The sequence below is a fragment of the Engystomops pustulosus genome, chromosome 2 (genome assembly GCF_040894005.1).
Source record: "Engystomops pustulosus chromosome 2, aEngPut4.maternal, whole genome shotgun sequence".
In the NCBI taxonomy this organism is placed as follows: Eukaryota; Metazoa; Chordata; class Amphibia; order Anura; family Leptodactylidae; genus Engystomops; species Engystomops pustulosus.
Window position 1 is genome coordinate 252,126,033 of NC_092412.1, and position 21,810 is coordinate 252,147,842.

Here is a 21,810-nt window from a genome sequence, read left to right on the forward strand (position 1 = left end):
TCTACACCATGTCCTCTAGAATCGCAGTGAAAGTCTTCAGTAGATTTTGTGACTAATTCAGTAAGTATTTCTCTTTTTTGCAATCTCTAATATTTTACCAGTCTAGTTTTTTATTAGTCTATGGTTTATATACTGCTGCAAACCAGGACATTTTCCTACCTTTGGGAGTCTCCTGAGGGGGCTTCAGCCCGAGGTGAGTTACCCAACGGCTGTGAATGTGACCTGGAGGTCTCTCTCTGTGCACTTTTCTCTGGGAGGATTTGTTGCACATATCCTCTTCGTCCTACATTACCATTTAGAGAAGCAGCACTGGCTCGGAGGTCTTCTGGAGACTGTCTGCCTGGGCGGTCTTCTGGAGACTGTCTGCCTGGGCGGTCTTCTGATGACCGTCTGAGAAGTTCCAAGTCAGAAGTTTAATAAACCCCCTCATCACTACCCCACCACAACCTACAATCGCTAAACCACCTTCCCCACAAGTGGACACTGAGGTGTCGTGTCATTCTGCCTGTCAGGGCATTGCTAGGGTCAGAAAAATCCCGGGTCACGGGTCCTTGTGCATATAAACCAAATTCTCAGAAGTGTCCAGTTCTATACACCCTTCCCCACAAGTGCTTGTTCTAACGTGTGCTCGTTATTGTTTCCTTCTGGCCCAGCAGCACCTCGTCTCTTCCTGCGGTCACACACAGACATTTTATATAAAATTTTCGAGAAAAATACCAGTATATAAATAGTTGTCCCATTTGTAACTAATTATAAAATTCCCCCCCTCCCCCACTGGTACATTCCCTGCACACTATAATAATAATAATAATAATAATAATAATAATAATAATAATATAGTGGCATCATATTCCGTAGCTTTACAAATCATAGGGGACATATACAAATATAATACATAACATATACAAATATAATACATAATACATACAATAGGAGTCTGTACTTATGGCCCGACACAGTGTAATGTACTAATTTTGTCTACCAAACCATATAATCTCCTCCTAATAGCCCCACACAGCATAATATTCTACATACTGGGGGTCATTTACTTACCCAGTCCGGTCGCGATCCAGCGGTGCGTTCTCCGACGCTGATTCGGGTTCTGACGGGATTCACTAAGGTCGTGCGCCCAATGTCCACTAGGTGTCGCTGCTGCGCTGAAGTCCGCCGGAGTTCACTTCTTCCGCCTTGGTGTATGTAAGTGCTATTTTTGCGACACAATTTTTTAAAAAAACTTCCACGGTTTTCCGAATCCATCGGGTTTTCTGACGGAGACGTCCTCCGATTTCTGTCGCGTGAAAGCCGGCGCCGATGCTCCACAATCCGATTGCGTGTGCCAAAATCCCGGGGCTATTTGGCGCAAATCGGAAATATTCGGGAAACCCGGCGGAAAAACACGATTCAGACCCTTAGTAAATGTGCCCCACTGAGTCACACACAGTCCATTGTCCCAATTGTGCCCCTCACACCTTGTATTATGCCCCTTATTGTGGCCCCAGCATTTTATAATAAACCACCAATTACGGCCCCCAGATAGAAAATGGCATTTTTAACCCCTCACACTTCATAATGCCCCCACATTGTGCAACACACCTTATAAAATTCCCTAAATGTGATCTGTTACATAAACAAGGCCACCCACACTTATATTATAATAATACCCCCTCAATGTGGACACCACCAAAAATGTACCCTAACTCTGCCCCCTAACCTAATAATGTCCCAGGTATGCGACCCCCAAGCTACATAATATGTAAGCTCTTGTGTCACCCCCTCATCCTCATAGACTGTAAGCTCTTGTGTCACCCCCTCATCCTCATAGACTGTAAGCTCTTGTGTCACCCCCTCATCCTCATAGACTGTAAGCTCTTGTGTCACCCCCTCATCCTCATAGACTGTAAGCTCTTGTGTCCCCCTCATCCTCATAGACTGTAAGCTCTTGTGTCCCCCCTCATCCTCATAGTCTGTAAGCTCTTGTGTCACCCCCTCATCCTCATAGACTGTAAGCTCTTGTGTCACCCCCTCATCCTCATAGTCTGTAAGCTCTTGTGTCACCCCCTCATCCTCATAGACTGTAAGCTCTTGTGTCACCCCCTCATCCTCATAGGCTGTAAGCTCTTGTGTCACCTCCTCATCCTCATAGACTGTAAGCTCTTGTGTCCCCTCATCCTCATAGTCTGTAAGCTCTTGTGTCACCCCTCATCCTCATAGACTGTAAGCTCTTGAGTCACCTCCTCATCCTCATAGACTGTAAGCTCTTGTGTCACCCCCTCATCCTCATAGACTGTAAGCGCTTGTGTCACCCCCTCACCCTCATAGACTGTAAGCTCTTGTGTCACCCCCTCATCCTCATAGACTGTAAGCTCTTGTGTCATCTCCTCATCCCCATAGTCTGTAAGCTCTTGTGTCCCCCTCATCCTCATAGTCTGTAAGCTCTTGTGTCACCCCCTCATCCTCATAGACTGTAAGCTCTTGTGTCCCCCTCATCCTCATAGTCTGTAAGCTCTTGTGTCACCCCCTCATCCTCATAGTCTGTAAGCTCTTGTGTCACCCCCTCATCCTCATAGACTGTAAGCTCTTGTGTCACCCCCTCATCCTCATAGACTGTAAGCTCTTGTGTCACCCCCTCATCCTCATAGACTGTAAGCTCTTGTGTCACCCCCTCATCCTCATAGACTGTAAGCTCTTGTGTCCCCCCTCATCCTCATAGACTGTAAGCTCTTGTGTCACCCCCCTCATCCTCATAGCCTGTAAGCTCTTGTGTCAACCCCATCTTCCTCATAGACTGTAAGCTCTTGTGTCACCCCTCATCCTCATAGACTGTAAGCTCTTGTGTCCCCCCTCATCCTCATAGACTGTAAGCTCTTGTGTCCCCCTCATCCTCATAGACTGTAAGCTCTTGTGTCACCCCTCATCCTCATAGACTGTAAGCTCTTGTGTCACCCCCTCATCCTCATAGACTGTAAGATCTTGTGTCACCCCTCATCCTCATAGTCTGTAAGCTCTTGTGTCACCCCCTCATCCTCATAGACTGTAAGATCTTGTGTCACCCCTCATCCTCATAGTCTGTAAGCTCTTGTGTCGACCCTCATCCTCATAGACTGTAAGCTCTTGTGTCACCCCCTCATCCTCATAGATTGTAAGCTCTTGTGTCACCCCCTCATCCTCATAGATTGTAAGCTCTTGTGTCACTCCTCATCCTCATAGACTGTAAGCTCTTGTGTCACATCCCTCATCCTCATAGACTGTAAGCTCTTGTGTCACCCCCTCATCCTCATAGATTGTAAGCTCTTGTGTCACTCCTCATCCTCATAGACTGTAAGCTCTTGTGTCACCCCTCATCCTCATAGACTGTAAGCTCTTGTGTCCCCCCTCATCCTCATAGACTGTAAGCTCTTGTGTAACCCCCTCATCCTCATAGACTGTAAGACCTTGTGTCACCCCTCATCCTCATAGTCTGTAAGCTCTTGTGTCACCCCTCATCCTCATAGACTGTAAGCTCTTGTGTCACCCCCTCATCCTCATAGACTGTAAGCTCTTGTGTCACCCCCTCATCCTCATAGATTGTAAGCTCTTGTGTCACTCCTCATCCTCATAGACTGTAAGCTCTTGTGTCACATCCCTCATCCTCATAGACTGTAAGCTCTTGTGTCACCCCCTCATCCTCATAGATTGTAAGCTCTTGTGTCACTCCTCATCCTCATAGACTGTAAGCTCTTGTGTCACCCCTCATCCTCATAGACTGTAAGCTCTTGTGTCCCCCCTCATCCTCATAGACTGTAAGCTCTTGTGTAACCCCCTCATCCTCATAGACTGTAAGACCTTGTGTCACCTCCTCATCTTCATAGACTGTAAGCTCTTGTGTCCCCCTCATCCTCATAGACTTTAAGCTCTTGTGTCACCCCCTCATCCTCATAGACTGTAAGCTCTTGTGTCACCCCCTCATCCTCATAGACTGTAAGCTCTTGTGTCACCCCTCATCCTCATAGACTTTAAGCTCTTGTGTCACCCCCTCATCCTCATAGACTGTAAGCTCTTGTGTCACCCCCTCATCCTCATAGACTGTAAGCTCTTGTGTCACCCCTTATCCTCATATACTGTAAGCTCTTGTGTCACCCCCTCATCCTCATAGACTGTAAGCTCTTGTGTCACCCCCCTCATCCTCATAGACTGTAAGCTCTTGTGTCACCTCCTCATCCTCATAGACTGTAAGCTCTTGTGTAACCCCCTCATCCTCATAGACTGTAAGCTCTTGTGTAACCCCCTCATCCTCATAGACTGTAAGCTCCTGTGTCCTCCCTCATCCTCATAGACTGTAAGCTCATGTGTCACCCCTCATCCTCATAGACTGTAAGCTCTTGTGTCACCCCCTCATCCTCATAGACTGTAAGCTCTTGTGTCCTCCCCTCATCCTCATAGACTGTAAGCTCTTGTGTCCCCCCTCATCCTCATAGACTGTAAGCTCTTGTGTCACCCCTCATCCTCATAGACTGTAAGCTCTTGTGTCACCCCCTCATCCTCATAGACTGTAAGCTCTTGTGTCACCCCCTCATCCTCATAGACTGTAAGCTCTTGTGATCATGGCCCTCACTCCTATTGTTCTATATGACTGTTTGTATCTGTAATATTATAATTGTATATATAATTAATATGCTGAATTCTGGAACCTTTATCGGGTTTCTAGTTCTTGCTGTGGATAGAACGGTCCGAGTCCTGCTCATTATGCTGCTAATGTGAATCCAGCAGGTTCCTCTGTGTCGCCTTTGCCCTCTGCACTATGTCTATGGTACCTATAGTATTGGGTAGTAACTTACCTCCAGTAAATGATAACACTGATAGCCCCCAGGAGCAGCAGAGGCGGGACTACGCATAGAACTCTGATGAGCCTTTGATCCGGCTCATGTTGGAGACCTAGGAAATGAAGATACATAATCTTTATCATCTCAAACCAAACAGAACCAAGCAACAAACACAAGATGCTGCTCCGGACCATATTTCCGCCAGCATTGTGAGCTCCATGAGAGGAGACATTGTAGGTATGAAGCCCTTAAGCCAACAGCATAGACCTACAGTGTGCAGCCGGTATCATGGTCCCAAATCTGTGCACCTTACAAATGTCAGACACTGGATATGTCATGGCCGGCCCAATACATTACAAAGTACTTCTCCTATTAGATTGGATGTGTCCTATAGAGCCTGATCACCTCTGTGCGCCATCTACGGTCTATATCTGGTACTGCAGCTGTACAACAACTGCCTGCGAAAGAAATGTTTTCAAGTTCATGTTTATCAATGTTTATTCTATACTGTAACAAGGTTCCTGATTGGATAATAGAACTTGCAACCTCCCAAGGGAAGTTCATTAAACTCCTTGTAGCTGGAAAGTTCCAGTTCTTTCTGAAATAGAGTGAAGAGCAGATGTGTCTGAGGCCCGCTGTCCAGACACACAGCCTGCAGATACCAGGCCTGATGCAGGACCATGCGTAGAACTTCTGCCAAGAGCAGATCCTAACCTCCCTAGACCCAAGACACAGAAACCAAACTGTGATCATCCTTGGCTAGATATACTCCAAGCAGCCACCTTGGACCTGGACCAGTTGAGCTGTTACCTTGGCTTGTTGCCTTTGTTGTGTTCGTGTTCTGGAATAACCATCAGTTGATGTTTCACATCCCTTGTCTCCGTGCGATCCCTGGCAGCCGCATAACATCAAGGGCCTCCTCTCTACCATCTGCCTCATAGATGAATACAACGGGAGTGCCCCAAGGAGGACGGTTTACATCCACCCATGGCATCTCCCTCCTTCTGCACTAATAAAGGATTGTCTTGTCTTTCTTGCAATAGACCTGTCTGACACCTTCCCAGCATGGATGATTCCTTTTCCACCTGGACCAAGCGACTGTGACCCACAGCCACTCAGGTACCAGGGGAATCAAGCTGCCCCCAAGCCAAAAAGGTCAGGCCCTGGTGGGGGATGCAGCACATACCTAAGTTTCTGTAGGGCAATGAGATGGGGGTCAAGTAAGTTGAGTCCTCTTTGGCCCCCCCGGTGCATGAGTACTGCATAAAGTAGAGTTGAGGCCACTGCACCTTGTACTAGTTGATTTATCTGACAACATAAACTTTATTAAAATTTTGGTATTTTAAGTTAACGCTTATTACACAAGCTTAAAAAAAGGAAATAACTCCACCCCACAAACGAGGGTTCTTTGCCCCCTTTAGTCGGCCTTGCTCCATTGATTTGGAAACAGTTGGACCTTGTGTTCCTAAGTAATCATTTCCTGGATACTCCACACTTGACAATAGCGTATTGTATACCACAGCTAACGACACTGATTGTTCAGTAGGGGCTAAAAGAAAAATTTCATCTGAGTGGGAAGCAGCTTTCATAGGATGCAAAGACGTGGGGATTTTGGAGGAGAGCAAAAGTTTATTGGAGGTGTGAATGAATGTTAAGATTTATGGTGATTCCTTTAGCAATTGTAACCAGTCATCAGGGGAGATTTACCATACGCTGGTGCCCGTGTGTCCCGGTGCATGACGAAAACCCCACCCCTACTGCACAAGGGCTCCTGGCCAAAGCCCTTGATGTATCAGGTGGGGCGGCTACACAGAGCACATTTCTATGCCCGACCCCGCACTGATCCATCCCCCCGCTGGCCGCTACCCCTTCATACCACTTTGGTGGCATATGGGGAAAAATGATCACAATGCCTGGTGGTTCTCAAGGTATTCCGAATATTTCAGGGCTTCTACGCCAGTTTTCTGGCATCAAAGCCCTAATTTATCTCCGACATTGTTTCCATACCTCCAGGACTTTGGTTGTAGGATATATGACATCTAATTTCCTTGTCTTTGGGGAATGTAGACCACACATGGTGCCGGGTGCTGGTGACGGTGATGACGTCTCCTGTGATGTTCTCCTTCTCTTCTATACGTATCGGACGTCCTTCATCAGTCCAGGTTATTGTAGGTTTCTGTTCTCCGGATGCTTCACACTCCGTGGAAAATTCTTTATCCTTCTCTTCAGAAATACAAAAAGAGAGAAAAAAATTAAAAATGTTGATATTTGAAGAAAATCAAAATCCATCTTGATAAACCAGGGGCATTACCCATAGATCCAGGCACCGGGACTGTGGTATCTTCTTATATGTGTTATCCATGACCTCCTTCCTTCTAAAATCAACATTTCTAATTATGCTAATGGACCTGAAGGTCTACTGTAGCCCCTCCCTGTTGAAACTTCACGAGCTGTAACAGTTTGTAAAGCCATAGCACATATGGGCTAGGGGAGCCCTTCTGGCTCAGTAGCTGATTTTATAAGGAAGCAGGGTATGGATAACAAATATAAGAAGATTATCACAGTCACAGTCCCTGGATGTATGAGTAATGTCCCTGGTTTATCAGGATGGATTTTTTTTGGACCATCTACCAAAAAATGATTTTAGTTTTACCTAACAAAAATAAATAACTTCTCACAAACTCCAAATACTCATTCACTGACAACTGCATGTTCCGTATCCTAAGGACTGCACAGGTGGATGGACCCTTACCTGGGACACTTCTCTTACTCTTGGTTTCCCCTTGTAAGTAAAAGGTACACATTGGAGAGAAGGAATGGTTAAGCCATCGACCTTTTTCAGTGATGACGCCATGTGTTTCGGAGTGTTGTGTTTTGATCTGTGGAGGGTCTAGAATGACTTTGAAGCCTGATGGACTCCTACAGACGACTTCTCTGACTCCATCTAATAGATAGAAATGAAACAAAACAAAGATCATTCCATCCACTACATACATGATTAGAGATGAGCGAGTATACTCGTCCGAGCTTGATGCTCGTTCGAGTATTAAGGTACTCGAAACAGCTCGTTGCTCGGACGAGTATTTCCCCTGCTCGAGATCGAGCATTTAATTAAAAAAACACAGTGAAGAACAATGAAGAATAGAATAAAAACAGTGAACACAGGATCATTTAAGTGAAGAACACAGTGAAGAATAGATTACAGATGTTCGGCACATCTGCTTACTTGTCGGGAGATACGCGCGGAACGGTGCCAACAAAATACTATGTGAAGAACAATATATATGTGTGAAGAACACATAGAAGAACACGGGGAGTAGCACGGAGACACCGGGGAGCAGCACGGAGACACCGGGGAGCAGCACGGAGACACCGGGGAGCAGCACAGAGACACCAGGGAGCAGCAGCGCGGAGACATGGGGCAGCGGCAGCACGGAGACACCGGGGAGCAGCACAGAGACACCAGGGAGCAGCAGCGCAGAGACATGGGGCAGCGGCAGCACGGAGACAACGGGGAGCAGCAGCACGGAGACACCGGGGAGCAGCACAGAGACACCAGGGAGCAGCAGCGCGGAGACATGGGGCAGCGGCAGCATGGAGACACCGGGGAGCAGCAGCACGGAGACACCGGGGAGCAGCACAGAGACACCGGGGAGCAGCAGCACGGAGACACCGGGGAGCAGCACAGAGACACCGGGGAGCAGCAGCACGGAGACTCCGGGGAGCAGCAGCACGGAGACTCCGGGGGAACAGCAGCACGGAGACTCCGGGGGAACAGCAGCACGGAGACATCGGGGCAGGGGCAGAACGGAGACACTGGGGCAGCACGGAGACATCGGGCAGCACGGAGACATCGGGACAGGGGCAGAACGGAGACACTGGGGCAGCACGGAGACATCGGGCAGCTCGGAGACATCTGCAGCACGGAGACATCGGGGCAGGGGCAGAACGGAGACATCGGGGCAGCACGGAGACATCGGGCAGCACAGAGACATCGGGGCAGGGGCAGAACGGAGACACTGGGGCAGCACGGAGACACCGGGCAGCACGGAGACATCAGGCAGCACGGAGACATCGGGGCAGGGGCAGAACGGAGACACTGGGGCAGCACAGAGACATCGGGCAGCACGGAGACATCGGGCAGCACGGAGACATCGGGGCAGGGGCAGAACGGAGACACTGGGGCAGCACGCAGACACTGGGGCAGCACGGAGACATCGGGCAACACGGAGACATCGGGGCAGGGGCAGAACGGAGACACTGGGGCAGCACGGAGACACTGGGGCAGCACGGAGACATCGGGCAGCATGGAGACATCGGGCAGCAAGGAGACATTGGGGCAGGGGCAGAATGGAGACACTGAGGCAGCACGGAGACACTGGGGCAGCACGGAGACATCGGGCAGCATGGAGACATCGGGGCAGGGGCAGAACGGAGACACTGGGGCAGCACGGAGACATTGGGCAGCATGGAGACATTTGGGCAGGGGCAGAACGGAGACACTGGGGCAGCACGGAGACATCGGGCAGCACGGAGACATCGGGGCAGGGGCAGAACGGAGACACCGGGGCAGAACGGAGACACCAGGGAGCAGCAGCACGGAGACACCGGGGAGCAGCAGCACGGAGATACCGGGGAGCAGCACGGATCCCGGGACAGCGTATCTCCCGACAAAAAAGCAGATGTGCCGAACATTTGCAATCTATTCTTCACTGTGTTTTTCACTTAAATGATCCTGTGGTCACTGTTTTTATTCTATTCTTTACTGTTCTTCACATCTGATAACTTGTCGGGAGATAATATACGCGGAGAACAGTGAAGAATAGATTGCAGATGTTTGCATACATCTGATAACTTATCAGAAGACATTCTTTTTCAATTAATTAACACATTTTATTCCCGAACCATGGTCCCTTTGAAAAATGCTGGAGTCTCCCATTGACTTCAATGGGGCTCGATATTCGAGACGAGCACTCGAGCATCTGGAAAAGTTCGTCTCGAATAACGAGCACCCGAGCATTTTAGTGCTCGCTCATCTCTATACATGATCCTATCTATCTATCTATCTATCTATCTATCTCATATCTATCTATCTATCTCATATCTATCTATCTATCTATCTATCTATCTCCTATCTATCTATCTATCTATCTCATATCTATCTATCTATCTATCTATCTCCTATCTATCTCATATCTATCTATCTCATATCTATCTATCTATCTATCTCATATCTATCTATCTCATATCTATCTATCTCATATCTATCTATCTATCTATCTATCTATCTCCTATCTATCTATCTATCTATCTCATATCTATCTATCTATCTATCTCCTATCTATCTATCTCATATCTATCTATCTCATATCTATCTATCTATCTCATATCTATCTATCTATCTCATATCTATCTATCTATCTATCTATCTCCTATCTATCTATCTATCTCATATCTATCTATCTATCTATCTATCTCATATCTATCTATCTATCTATCTATCTCATATCTATCTATCTCATATCTATCTATCTCATATCTATCTATCTCATATCTATCTATCTATCTCATATCTATCTATCTATCTCATATCTATCTATCTATCTATCTCATATCTATCTCATATCTATCTATCTATCTCATATCTATCTATCTATCTATCTCATATCTATCTATCTCATATCTATCTATCTATCTCATATCTATCTCATATCTATCTATCTATCTCATATCTATCTATCTATCTATCTCATATCTATCTATCTCCTATCTATCTATCTATCTATCTATCTCCTATCTATCTATCTATCTATCTATCTATCTATCTATCTATCTATCTATCTCATATCTATCTATCTATCTATCTATCTATCTCATATCTATCTATCTATCTCATATCTATCTATCTATCTCATATCTATCTATCTATCTATCTCATATCTATCTATCTATCTATCTATCTATCTCCTATCTATCTATCTATCTATCTATCTATCTATCTATCTCATATCTATCTATCTATCTATCTCCTATCTATCTATCTATCTCCTATCTATCTATCTATCTATCTATCTATCTATCTATCTATCTCATATCTATCTATCTATCTATCTATCTATCTATCTATCTCATATCTATCTATCTATCTATCTATCTATCTATCTATCTATCTCATATCTATCTATCTATCTATCTATCTATCTCATATCTATCTATCTATCTATCTATCTCATATCTATCTATCTATCTCATATCTATCTATCTATCTATCTCCTATCTATCTATCTATCTATCTATCTATCTATCTATCTATCTCATATCTATCTATCTATCTCATATCTGTCTATCTATCTATCTCATATCTATCTATCTATCTCCTATCTATCTATCTATCTCCTATCTATCTATCTATCTATCTATCTATCTATCTCATATCTATCTATCTATCTATCTATCTATCTATCTATCTATCTATCTATCTCATATCTATCTATCTATCTATCTATCTATCTATCTATCTATCTCATATCTATTTATCTATCTATCTTCTATCTATCTATCTATCTATCTATCTATCTATCTATCTATCTATCTATCTATCTCATATCTATCTATCTATCTCATATCTATCTATCTATCTACCTATCTATCTCATATCTATCTATCTATCTCATATCTATCTATCTATCTATCTATCTATCTCATATCTATCTATCTATCTATCTATCTATCTATCTCATATCTATCTATCTATCTATCTATCTATCTCATATCTATCTATCTATCTATCTATCTATCTATCTCATATCTATCTATCTATCTATCTATCTCATATCTATCTATCTATCTATCTCATATCTATCTATCTATCTATCTCATATCTATCTATCTATCTATCTATCTCCTATCTATCTATCTATCTATCTATCTATCTATCTCATATCTATCTATCTATCTATCTATCTATCTCCTATCTATCTATCTATCTATCTATCTCATATCTATCTATCTATCTATCTATCTATCTATCTATCTATCTATCTCATATCTATCTATCTATCTATCTATCTATCTATCTCATATCTATTTATCTATCTATCTTCTATCTATCTATCTATCTATCTATCTATCTATCTATCTATCTATCTCATATCTATCTATCTATCTCATATCTATCTATCTATCTACCTATCTATCTCATATCTATCTATCTATCTCATATCTATCTATCTATCTATCTATCTCATATCTATCTATCTATCTATCTATCTATAAAAAAGGAAATTGCGCAGCACACCGAATTGAGTGAAAAAAAATTCTTGTGGTTTATTCCATATTCAATAACAATAGCAGCGACGTTTCGGCTACATGTAGCCTTCCTCAAGCCATTAAACAAGTGTGCAGGATGGACATATATACAATGGTGATAGGTCACATGACCTCATAAGTGCCGCCCATCCCATTAACATATTTGTGTTAAAAAACATATATATACATATAAATAGATATATAGCAATAAAAACACGTTCATAATACATAGTGCATCAAGTATATGCATGTGATAATTAGGAATTACAATCAGATTACATGAATAAACATATAAAGTGCATGTGTGATGTATTCAAATACAACTAATCCCTCGCGGTAAAAGTGATCCAGTGTCAAAGTGCATGAAGTGTATCCTCTTACTGTGCAGAGTCCATGCGTCCCCGATTGAGCTGCGGATATATACTCTTAAAGATATAAGTTAAATTCCTTGAAATATGCAGACAAATCGAATGGACCGCACAAGTGGAACGCATGCCATTGAAGCCGAATGCGCATGCGCATCGGTAGTTATGGAGCAGAGCCAGCGTCTTTAGTGACCATTTGAAAAAATGTGTATTGTCACGTGATTCATGGAAGGATCGCGGAAGGAGACATCAGCCTCAAGTCATCCTGGAGAAGCAGAAGACAGCAAAAAGAGATAAGAAGCTCTAGCTGTAGCTCGATTAGTTATAGTGTATGCAACTTCAGTCACAACTTCGAGGGATGCATATAGCAGGTAAGTAGGACCGGAACAGAGGTGAAATGATTAACCCCTCCCGGGGAAACCATCACCAGTGCGGGTGACCCAATCACAGGGCAACCCATCTTAGGGTGCACCCAAATGGGTCAACCAAATCCTTTATAGGGACAAGAATATATTGTAACCTCTAGCTGCCATGACTCGAGAAGTGCAACACTCAAGAGAAACAAAACCAATGAATAGATTCACTAAATGGCATCTGCTGATAAAAAATAGTTTGGCATGTGTGTCTAATGTTGTGTCGGCCATAACCTCAGAATACAGAAAAATGTATAGAAAAATATAAAGAAGGATTTTTCCGTCAGCTTCCTCGGGGAGACGACAGGGACCAGGCCAAAGTATCTGGAAAAAATAGAGATCGTAATGAGTACAAGTGTATAGGTATGTTCACACTTAATGTTATTGTATAACTATACATCAGGAAACAGGAAAAGACACAAGACCTTTGTAACATTCCTTTAAATAGCCCATAATTTAAAGTCCACATTAAGACCATTAGGTCTGAGTGTATTTAATGTGTGGATCCATTGAAGCTCCTTCTTTTTTAGAATTCTTTCCCTGTCCCCTCCACGCCTAAGTGGGGGCACATGGTCTATTAAACGGAATCTGAGTTGTTTTTCAGTATGTCCAAAATCCGTAAAGTGCTTCGGTACAGGAAGATCTCTACGGTTGGATCTGATTGTGTAACGGTGCTGGTTAAACCGTGTCTTGAATTCTAGTGTAGTCTCGCCTACATATGCCAACCCACATGGACAACTTAGAAGATAAATTACATAGGTACTATCGCACGTCAAGTAGTGGATGATGTCATATTTTTTATTGTTGTGCAAGAATGAGGAGCCTTTGTCCATATGTTTGCAATTGATGCATTTACAGCAAGGAAAGCTACCTTTGTTCAGCTGGCCTAATATACCTGTTTGTCTACTTGTTCTCGTCGGGCCTACATCCGCTCTGACCAGTCTATCCCCAATTTTCTGTGAGTTTCTGTAGGATAGTAATGGTGGTATCTGGAATTCCGGTACTACTGAATCACTACATGTTAATTTCGGCCAATGTCTCCGAATAATATTGGCCACCTTGTGGCTCTGAGAATTGAAATCTGAAACAAATGGGATTCTGTCAGAGTGATTAGACTGTTTGGTTCTGGAGAGTAGGTCCCCTCTAGGTATATTTTTGGCCTTCTGTAAATTAAGGTCAATAATTTTATGTGGGTAGCCGCGTTGACGAAATCTGAGTGACATATCGGATAAATTACTTTCAAGATTATGTGGCTCACTGGTGATTCTTTTTACCCTGAGGAACTGGCTATAGGGTAAAGATCTGATGGTGGTGCGTGGGTGGCTACTCTCATAGCGTACCAATGTATTTCTGTCTGTAGGTTTTGTATAGAGATCAGTCATGAAATGTCCATCACATAGTTTAATAGTCACGTCTAGGAATTGTAACTCAGAATCAGAAGATACCACTGTGAATTTAATGGTATCATCTATTGTGTTGAGAAACAGATGAAAGTCTTCCAAGTCCTGTCTGGTCCCGGTCCAAAGGAGGAAGACGTCATCTATATACCTCCACCACCTGAGGCAATGCTCAAAAAGTGGGGAGGCATAGATGACGTCCTCCTCCAGTACCCGCATAACAATATTGGCGTAGGTAGGTGCCATATTAGCGCCCATGGCGACACCCCTACATTGTAAAAAATACTGGTCACCAAATAGAAAGTAGTTGTTGTTAAGTATGAAGTCTAAAAGGGTAAGTATAAAGTCCTGTGTTTTGAATGAAAAATTCTTTGTAGCAATTTTTTTCTTAACCGCTGCAATGCCCCTCCGGTGGTCGATGGATGTGTATAATGAAACCACATCGAACGACACCAGAAGTATTTGTTGTGTCGAAGAAAATTGTATTTCATTAAGTTTGTTAATAAAATCGGATGTGTCCCTAATATATGAAGTACCTGTAGTAGCAAGATCTCTGAGTGCCCTGTCCAAAAATGTGGCTATATTAGAAAAGATAGATTCTGTACCTGCGACAATAGGACGGCCAGGTGGATGCATTAAATCTTTGTGAATTTTTGGTAACACATAAATCACAGGAGTAATAGGATTTTTGACAAACAGAAATCTATACATATCATCATCGATAATACCATCCAGTAGTGCCTGATCGAGTATAATTTTAATCCTCTTAGCCAGAGAAAACTTAGGATCCGTGGGGATTTTTTTATAAACACCTGTGTCTGATAATTGTCTGTTGATCTCCGCCAAGTATGAGCTGGTATCCATGACGACGACAGCACCACCCTTGTCCGCAGACTTGATGGTGATGTCGCCGTCACGGGCCAGCTCACCCAGGGCTTCGATCTCACCCCTTGTAAGATTGGGGTGATCAAGGGTACCGCTACTGGACATGTTTTTCAATCTCATGATGTCCTTCCTGACGGCGGATGCAAAGGCCTCAATGTGTGGTGCCTCTACATCCGGAAAGAAAAGACTTTTGTTGCGCAACTGGAAATCATTAAGGCACAATTCAGACCTGCTACACTGGTCAATTCTTGGACGAGTATGGAAAAATTGTTTTAATTTAAGGGAACGTATAAACTTTTGTACATCTACTTCTAATTGAAACCAGTCAGGATGTGAAGATATACAGAAGGACAAACCCTTGGATAATACTGACATCTGATTGCTAGTAAGAGTCTTAGAAGAGATATTTACCACAAGTGATGTCAGGTTCTCTTTCTTAGTGCCATCTTCGGAGTGGACTGGTCTGTCTTGGATGATATTTGTCTTCCTATAGCGGTAGTGCTTGTGGCCCCCTCTTCTAGTCCTGGATCGTCTGATGTGTGGGCAGTCTTTGGGATCTCTAAAAAAGACTCGGATTGTTCCTTATTTTGTCTAGATTTGGAGTTTGACATTGTGCTCTTGTTTGTCGGTCCGCCTTTACGTCTGTTCATATCCCTCTGTTTCGGTTGAGAGTAATCACCTTGCCAACTGTAAATTTGTCCCTTTTTGTAGTCCTCAATATCTCGTAACCATTTGTTTCTCTTTGTAGCTTCTTGTTCCGTTTTATTGGTTTGTACTCGTGTCTGGATAGAAGTTGTGAAGGTAGTTTGTTCCTCAGCTGTAAGAACATTGTTTAATTGGAGCTCCGTATCTTGTACACACCTCTTAGTATTTTCAATTTCTCTTTTTAGGAATTCTACATTAAGTAATATAAGATCCATGGCGTATTTGTTAGAAATTTGTGCAAATTTAGTGCAAAAGTCCTTATCATGTGAAAACAGCGTAGGAGAGACACGTGAACGCATCCCTCTCGGGATCATATGATTTTTGTAGTATTCACTCAGGGTAGTAAGGTGCAGGTGAAGAGACATCAATTTTTTAGAAGAGTTTTCATATTTACGTTTAAGCTCCATGGTACTGGGAGTCGTCAAGAAAGTAGAGTCACATATCAGGTCCTGTAGAATCCTCTCCCCATCTTCAGGTGAATAGGTAAACATATGGAAACCATCATGCTGATTGTCATGTTCCATTGTGTTCAAAAGGTTGAAGTGCAGGCTTTGAAAGGCCAAAAAATACGTATGGAAAGTTCAAGCAGCACATTCAGCAGGGCAATAGATGGGTGCACGCTGCATAAGATTGGGCCTCAAATCTTCAAGCAATAAAAAAGGAAATTGCGCAGCACACCGAATTGAGTGAAAAAAAATTCTTGTGGTTTATTCCATATTCAATAACAATAGCAGCGACGTTTCGGCTACATGTAGCCTTCCTCAAGCCATTAAACAAGTGTGCAGGATGGACATATATACAATGGTGATAGGTCACATGACCTTGAGGAAGGCTACATGTAGCCGAAACGTCGCTGCTATTGTTATTGAATATGGAATAAACCACAAGAATTTTTTTTCACTCAATTCGGTGTGCTGCGCAATTTCCTTTTTTATTGCTTGAAGATTTGAGGCCCAATCTTATGCAGCGTGCACCCATCTATTGCCCTGCTGAATGTGCTGCTTGAACTTTCCATACGTATTTTTTGGCCTTTCAAAGCCTGCACTTCAACCTTTTGAACACAATGGAACATGACAATCAGCATGATGGTTTCCATATGTTTACCTATTCACCTGAAGATGGGGAGAGGATTCTACAGGACCTGATATGTGACTCTACTTTCTTGACGACTCCCAGTACCATGGAGCTTAAACGTAAATATGAAAACTCTTCTAAAAAATTGATGTCTCTTCACCTGCACCTTACTACCCTGAGTGAATACTACAAAAATCATATGATCCCGAGAGGGATGCGTTCACGTGTCTCTCCTACGCTGTTTTCACATGATAAGGACTTTTGCACTAAATTTGCACAAATTTCTAACAAATACGCCATGGATCTTATATTACTTAATGTAGAATTCCTAAAAAGAGAAATTGAAAATACTAAGAGGTGTGTACAAGATACGGAGCTCCAATTAAACAATGTTCTTACAGCTGAGGAACAAACTACCTTCACAACTTCTATCCAGACACGAGTACAAACCAATAAAACGGAACAAGAAGCTACAAAGAGAAACAAATGGTTACGAGATATTGAGGACTACAAAAAGGGACAAATTTACAGTTGGCAAGGTGATTACTCTCAACCGAAACAGAGGGATATGAACAGACGTAAAGGCGGACCGACAAACAAGAGCACAATGTCAAACTCCAAATCTAGACAAAATAAGGAACAATCCGAGTCTTTTTTAGAGATCCCAAAGACTGCCCACACATCAGACGATCCAGGACTAGAAGAGGGGGCCACAAGCACTACCGCTATAGGAAGACAAATATCATCCAAGACAGACCAGTCCACTCCGAAGATGGCACTAAGAAAGAGAACCTGACATCACTTGTGATACTTTGGCCTGGTCCCTGTCGTCTCCCCGAGGAAGCTGACGGAAAAATCCTTCTTTATATTTTTCTATACATTTTTCTGTATTCTGAGGTTATGGCCGACACAACATTAGACACACATGCCAAACTATTTTTTATCAGCAGATGCCATTTAGTGAATCTATTCATTGGTTTTGTTTCTCTTGAGTGTTGCACTTCTCGAGTCATGGCAGCTAGAGGTTACAATATATTCTTGTCCCTATAAAGGATTTGGTTGACCCATTTGGGTGCACCCTAAGATGGGTTGCCCTGTGATTGGGTCACCCGCACTGGTGATGGTTTCCCCGGGAGGGGTTAATCATTTCACCTCTGTTCCGGTCCTACTTACCTGCTATATGCATCCCTCGAAGTTGTGACTGAAGTTGCATACACTATAACTAATCGAGCTACAGCTAGAGCTTCTTATCTCTTTTTGCTGTCTTCTGCTTCTCCAGGATGACTTGAGGCTGATGTCTCCTTCCGCGATCCTTCCATGAATCACGTGACAATACACATTTTTTCAAATGGTCACTAAAGACGCTGGCTCTGCTCCATAACTACCGATGCGCATGCGCATTCGGCTTCAATGGCATGCGTTCCACTTGTGCGGTCCATTCGATTTGTCTGCATATTTCAAGGAATTTAACTTATATCTTTAAGAGTATATATCCGCAGCTCAATCGGGGACGCATGGACTCTGCACAGTAAGAGGATACACTTCATGCACTTTGACACTGGATCACTTTTACCGCGAGGGATTAGTTGTATTTGAATACATCACACATGCACTTTATATGTTTATTCATGTAATCTGATTGTAATTCCTAATTATCACATGCATATACTTGATGCACTATGTATTATGAACGTGTTTTTATTGCTATATATCTATTTATATGTATATATATGTTTTTTAACACAAATATGTTAATGGGATGGGCGGCACTTATGAGGTCATGTGACCTATCACCATTGTATATATGTCCATCCTGCACACTTGTTTAATGGCTTGAGGAAGGCTACATGTAGCCGAAACGTCGCTGCTATTGTTATTGAATATGGAATAAACCACAAGAATTTTTTTTCACTCAATTCGGTGTGCTGCGCAATTTCCTTTTTTATTGCTTGAAGATTTGAGGCCCAATCTTATGCAGCGTGCACCCATCTATTGCCCTGCTGAATGTGCTGCTTGAACTTTCCATACGTATTTTTTGGCCTTTCAAAGCCTGCACTTCAACCTTTTGAACACAATGGAACATGACAATCAGCATGATGGTTTCCATATGTTTACCTATTCACCTGAAGATGGGGAGAGGATTCTACAGGACCTGATATGTGACTCTACTTTCTTGACGACTCCCAGTACCATGGAGCTTAAACGTAAATATGAAAACTCTTCTAAAAAATTGATGTCTCTTCACCTGCACCTTACTACCCTGAGTGAATACTACAAAAATCATATGATCCCGAGAGGGATGCGTTCACGTGTCTCTCCTACGCTGTTTTCACATGATAAGGACTTTTGCACTAAATTTGCACAAATTTCTAACAAATACGCCATGGATCTTATATTACTTAATGTAGAATTCCTAAAAAGAGAAATTGAAAATACTAAGAGGTGTGTACAAGATACGGAGCTCCAATTAAACAATGTTCTTACAGCTGAGGAACAAACTACCTTCACAACTTCTATCCAGACACGAGTACAAACCAATAAAACGGAACAAGAAGCTACAAAGAGAAACAAATGGTTACGAGATATTGAGGACTACAAAAAGGGACAAATTTACAGTTGGCAAGGTGATTACTCTCAACCGAAACAGAGGGATATGAACAGACGTAAAGGCGGACCGACAAACAAGAGCACAATGTCAAACTCCAAATCTAGACAAAATAAGGAACAATCCGAGTCTTTTTTAGAGATCCCAAAGACTGCCCACACATCAGACGATCCAGGACTAGAAGAGGGGGCCACAAGCACTACCGCTATAGGAAGACAAATATCATCCAAGACAGACCAGTCCACTCCGAAGATGGCACTAAGAAAGAGAACCTGACATCACTTGTGGTAAATATCTCTTCTAAGACTCTTACTAGCAATCAGATGTCAGTATTATCCAAGGGTTTGTCCTTCTGTATATCTTCACATCCTGACTGGTTTCAATTAGAAGTAGATGTACAAAAGTTTATACGTTCCCTTAAATTAAAACAATTTTTCCATACTCGTCCAAGAATTGACCAGTGTAGCAGGTCTGAATTGTGCCTTAATGATTTCCAGTTGCGCAACAAAAGTCTTTTCTTTCCGGATGTAGAGGCACCACACATTGAGGCCTTTGCATCCGCCGTCAGGAAGGACATCATGAGATTGAAAAACATGTCCAGTAGCGGTACCCTTGATCACCCCAATCTTACAAGGGGTGAGATCGAAGCCCTGGGTGAGCTGGCCCGTGACGGCGACATCACCATCAAGTCTGCGGACAAGGGTGGTGCTGTCGTCGTCATGGATACCAGCTCATACTTGGCGGAGATCAACAGACAATTATCAGACACAGGTGTTTATAAAAAAATCCCCACGGATCCTAAGTTTTCTCTGGCTAAGAGGATTAAAATTATACTCGATCAGGCACTACTGGATGGTATTATCGATGATGATATGTATAGATTTCTGTTTGTCAAAAATCCTATTACTCCTGTGATTTATGTGTTACCAAAAATTCACAAAGATTTAATGCATCCACCTGGCCGTCCTATTGTCGCAGGTACAGAATCTATCTTTTCTAATATAGCCACATTTTTGGACAGGGCACTCAGAGATCTTGCTACTACAGGTACTTCATATATTAGGGACACATCCGATTTTATTAACAAACTTAATGAAATACAATTTTCTTCGACACAACAAATACTTCTGGTGTCGTTCGATGTGGTTTCATTATACACATCCATCGACCACCGGAGGGGCATTGCAGCGGTTAAGAAAAAAATTGCTACAAAGAATTTTTCATTCAAAACACAGGACTTTATACTTACCCTTTTAGACTTCATACTTAACAACAACTACTTTCTATTTGGTGACCAGTATTTTTTACAATGTAGGGGTGTCGCCATGGGCGCTAATATGGCACCTACCTACGCCAATATTGTTATGCGGGTACTGGAGGAGGACGTCATCTATGCCTCCCCACTTTTTGAGCATTGCCTCAGGTGGTGGAGGTATATAGATGACGTCTTCCTCCTTTGGACCGGGACCAGACAGGACTTGGAAGACTTTCATCTGTTTCTCAACACAATAGATGATACCATTAAATTCACAGTGGTATCTTCTGATTCTGAGTTACAATTCCTAGACGTGACTATTAAACTATGTGATGGACATTTCATGACTGATCTCTATACAAAACCTACAGACAGAAATACATTGGTACGCTATGAGAGTAGCCACCCACGCACCACCATCAGATCTTTACCCTATAGCCAGTTCCTCAGGGTAAAAAGAATCACCAGTGAGCCACATAATCTTGAAAGTAATTTATCCGATATGTCACTCAGATTTCGTCAACGCGGCTACCCACATAAAATTATTGACCTTAATTTACAGAAGGCCAAAAATATACCTAGAGGGGACCTACTCTCCAGAACCAAACAGTCTAATCACTCTGACAGAATCCCATTTGTTTCAGATTTCAATTCTCAGAGCCACAAGGTGGCCAATATTATTCGGAGACATTGGCCGAAATTAACATGTAGTGATTCAGTAGTACCGGAATTCCAGATACCACCATTACTATCCTACAGAAACTCACAGAAAATTGGGGATAGACTGGTCAGAGCGGATGTAGGCCCGACGAGAACAAGTAGACAAACAGGTATATTAGGCCAGCTGAACAAAGGTAGCTTTCCTTGCTGTAAATGCATCAATTGCAAACATATGGACAAAGGCTCCTCATTCTTGCACAACAATAAAAAATATGACATCATCCACTACTTGACGTGCGATAGTACCTATGTAATTTATCTTCTAAGTTGTCCATGTGGGTTGG

General features: G+C 42.9%; 1 protein-coding gene across 3 annotated transcripts in view; it reads right to left on the minus strand.

Moving 5' to 3' along the window:
• Nucleotides 1-21,810, minus strand: part of LOC140116806 (OX-2 membrane glycoprotein-like) — a 37,656-nt gene that overhangs the window by 7,725 nt on the left and 8,121 nt on the right. For 2 of the 3 annotated variants that reach the window (XM_072133243.1, XM_072133242.1), the window contains exons 3-6: nt 7,552-7,743; nt 6,807-7,022; nt 4,815-4,911; nt 160-390 (exon numbers count right to left, since the gene is read on the minus strand). In XM_072133243.1, coding sequence (XP_071989344.1) covers nt 160-390; nt 4,815-4,911; nt 6,807-7,022; nt 7,552-7,743 — 736 coding nt within the window. The remainder of the gene's footprint in view (nt 1-159; nt 391-4,814; nt 4,912-6,806; nt 7,023-7,551; nt 7,744-21,810) is intronic. The other variant, XM_072133244.1, reaches the window with a different exon arrangement.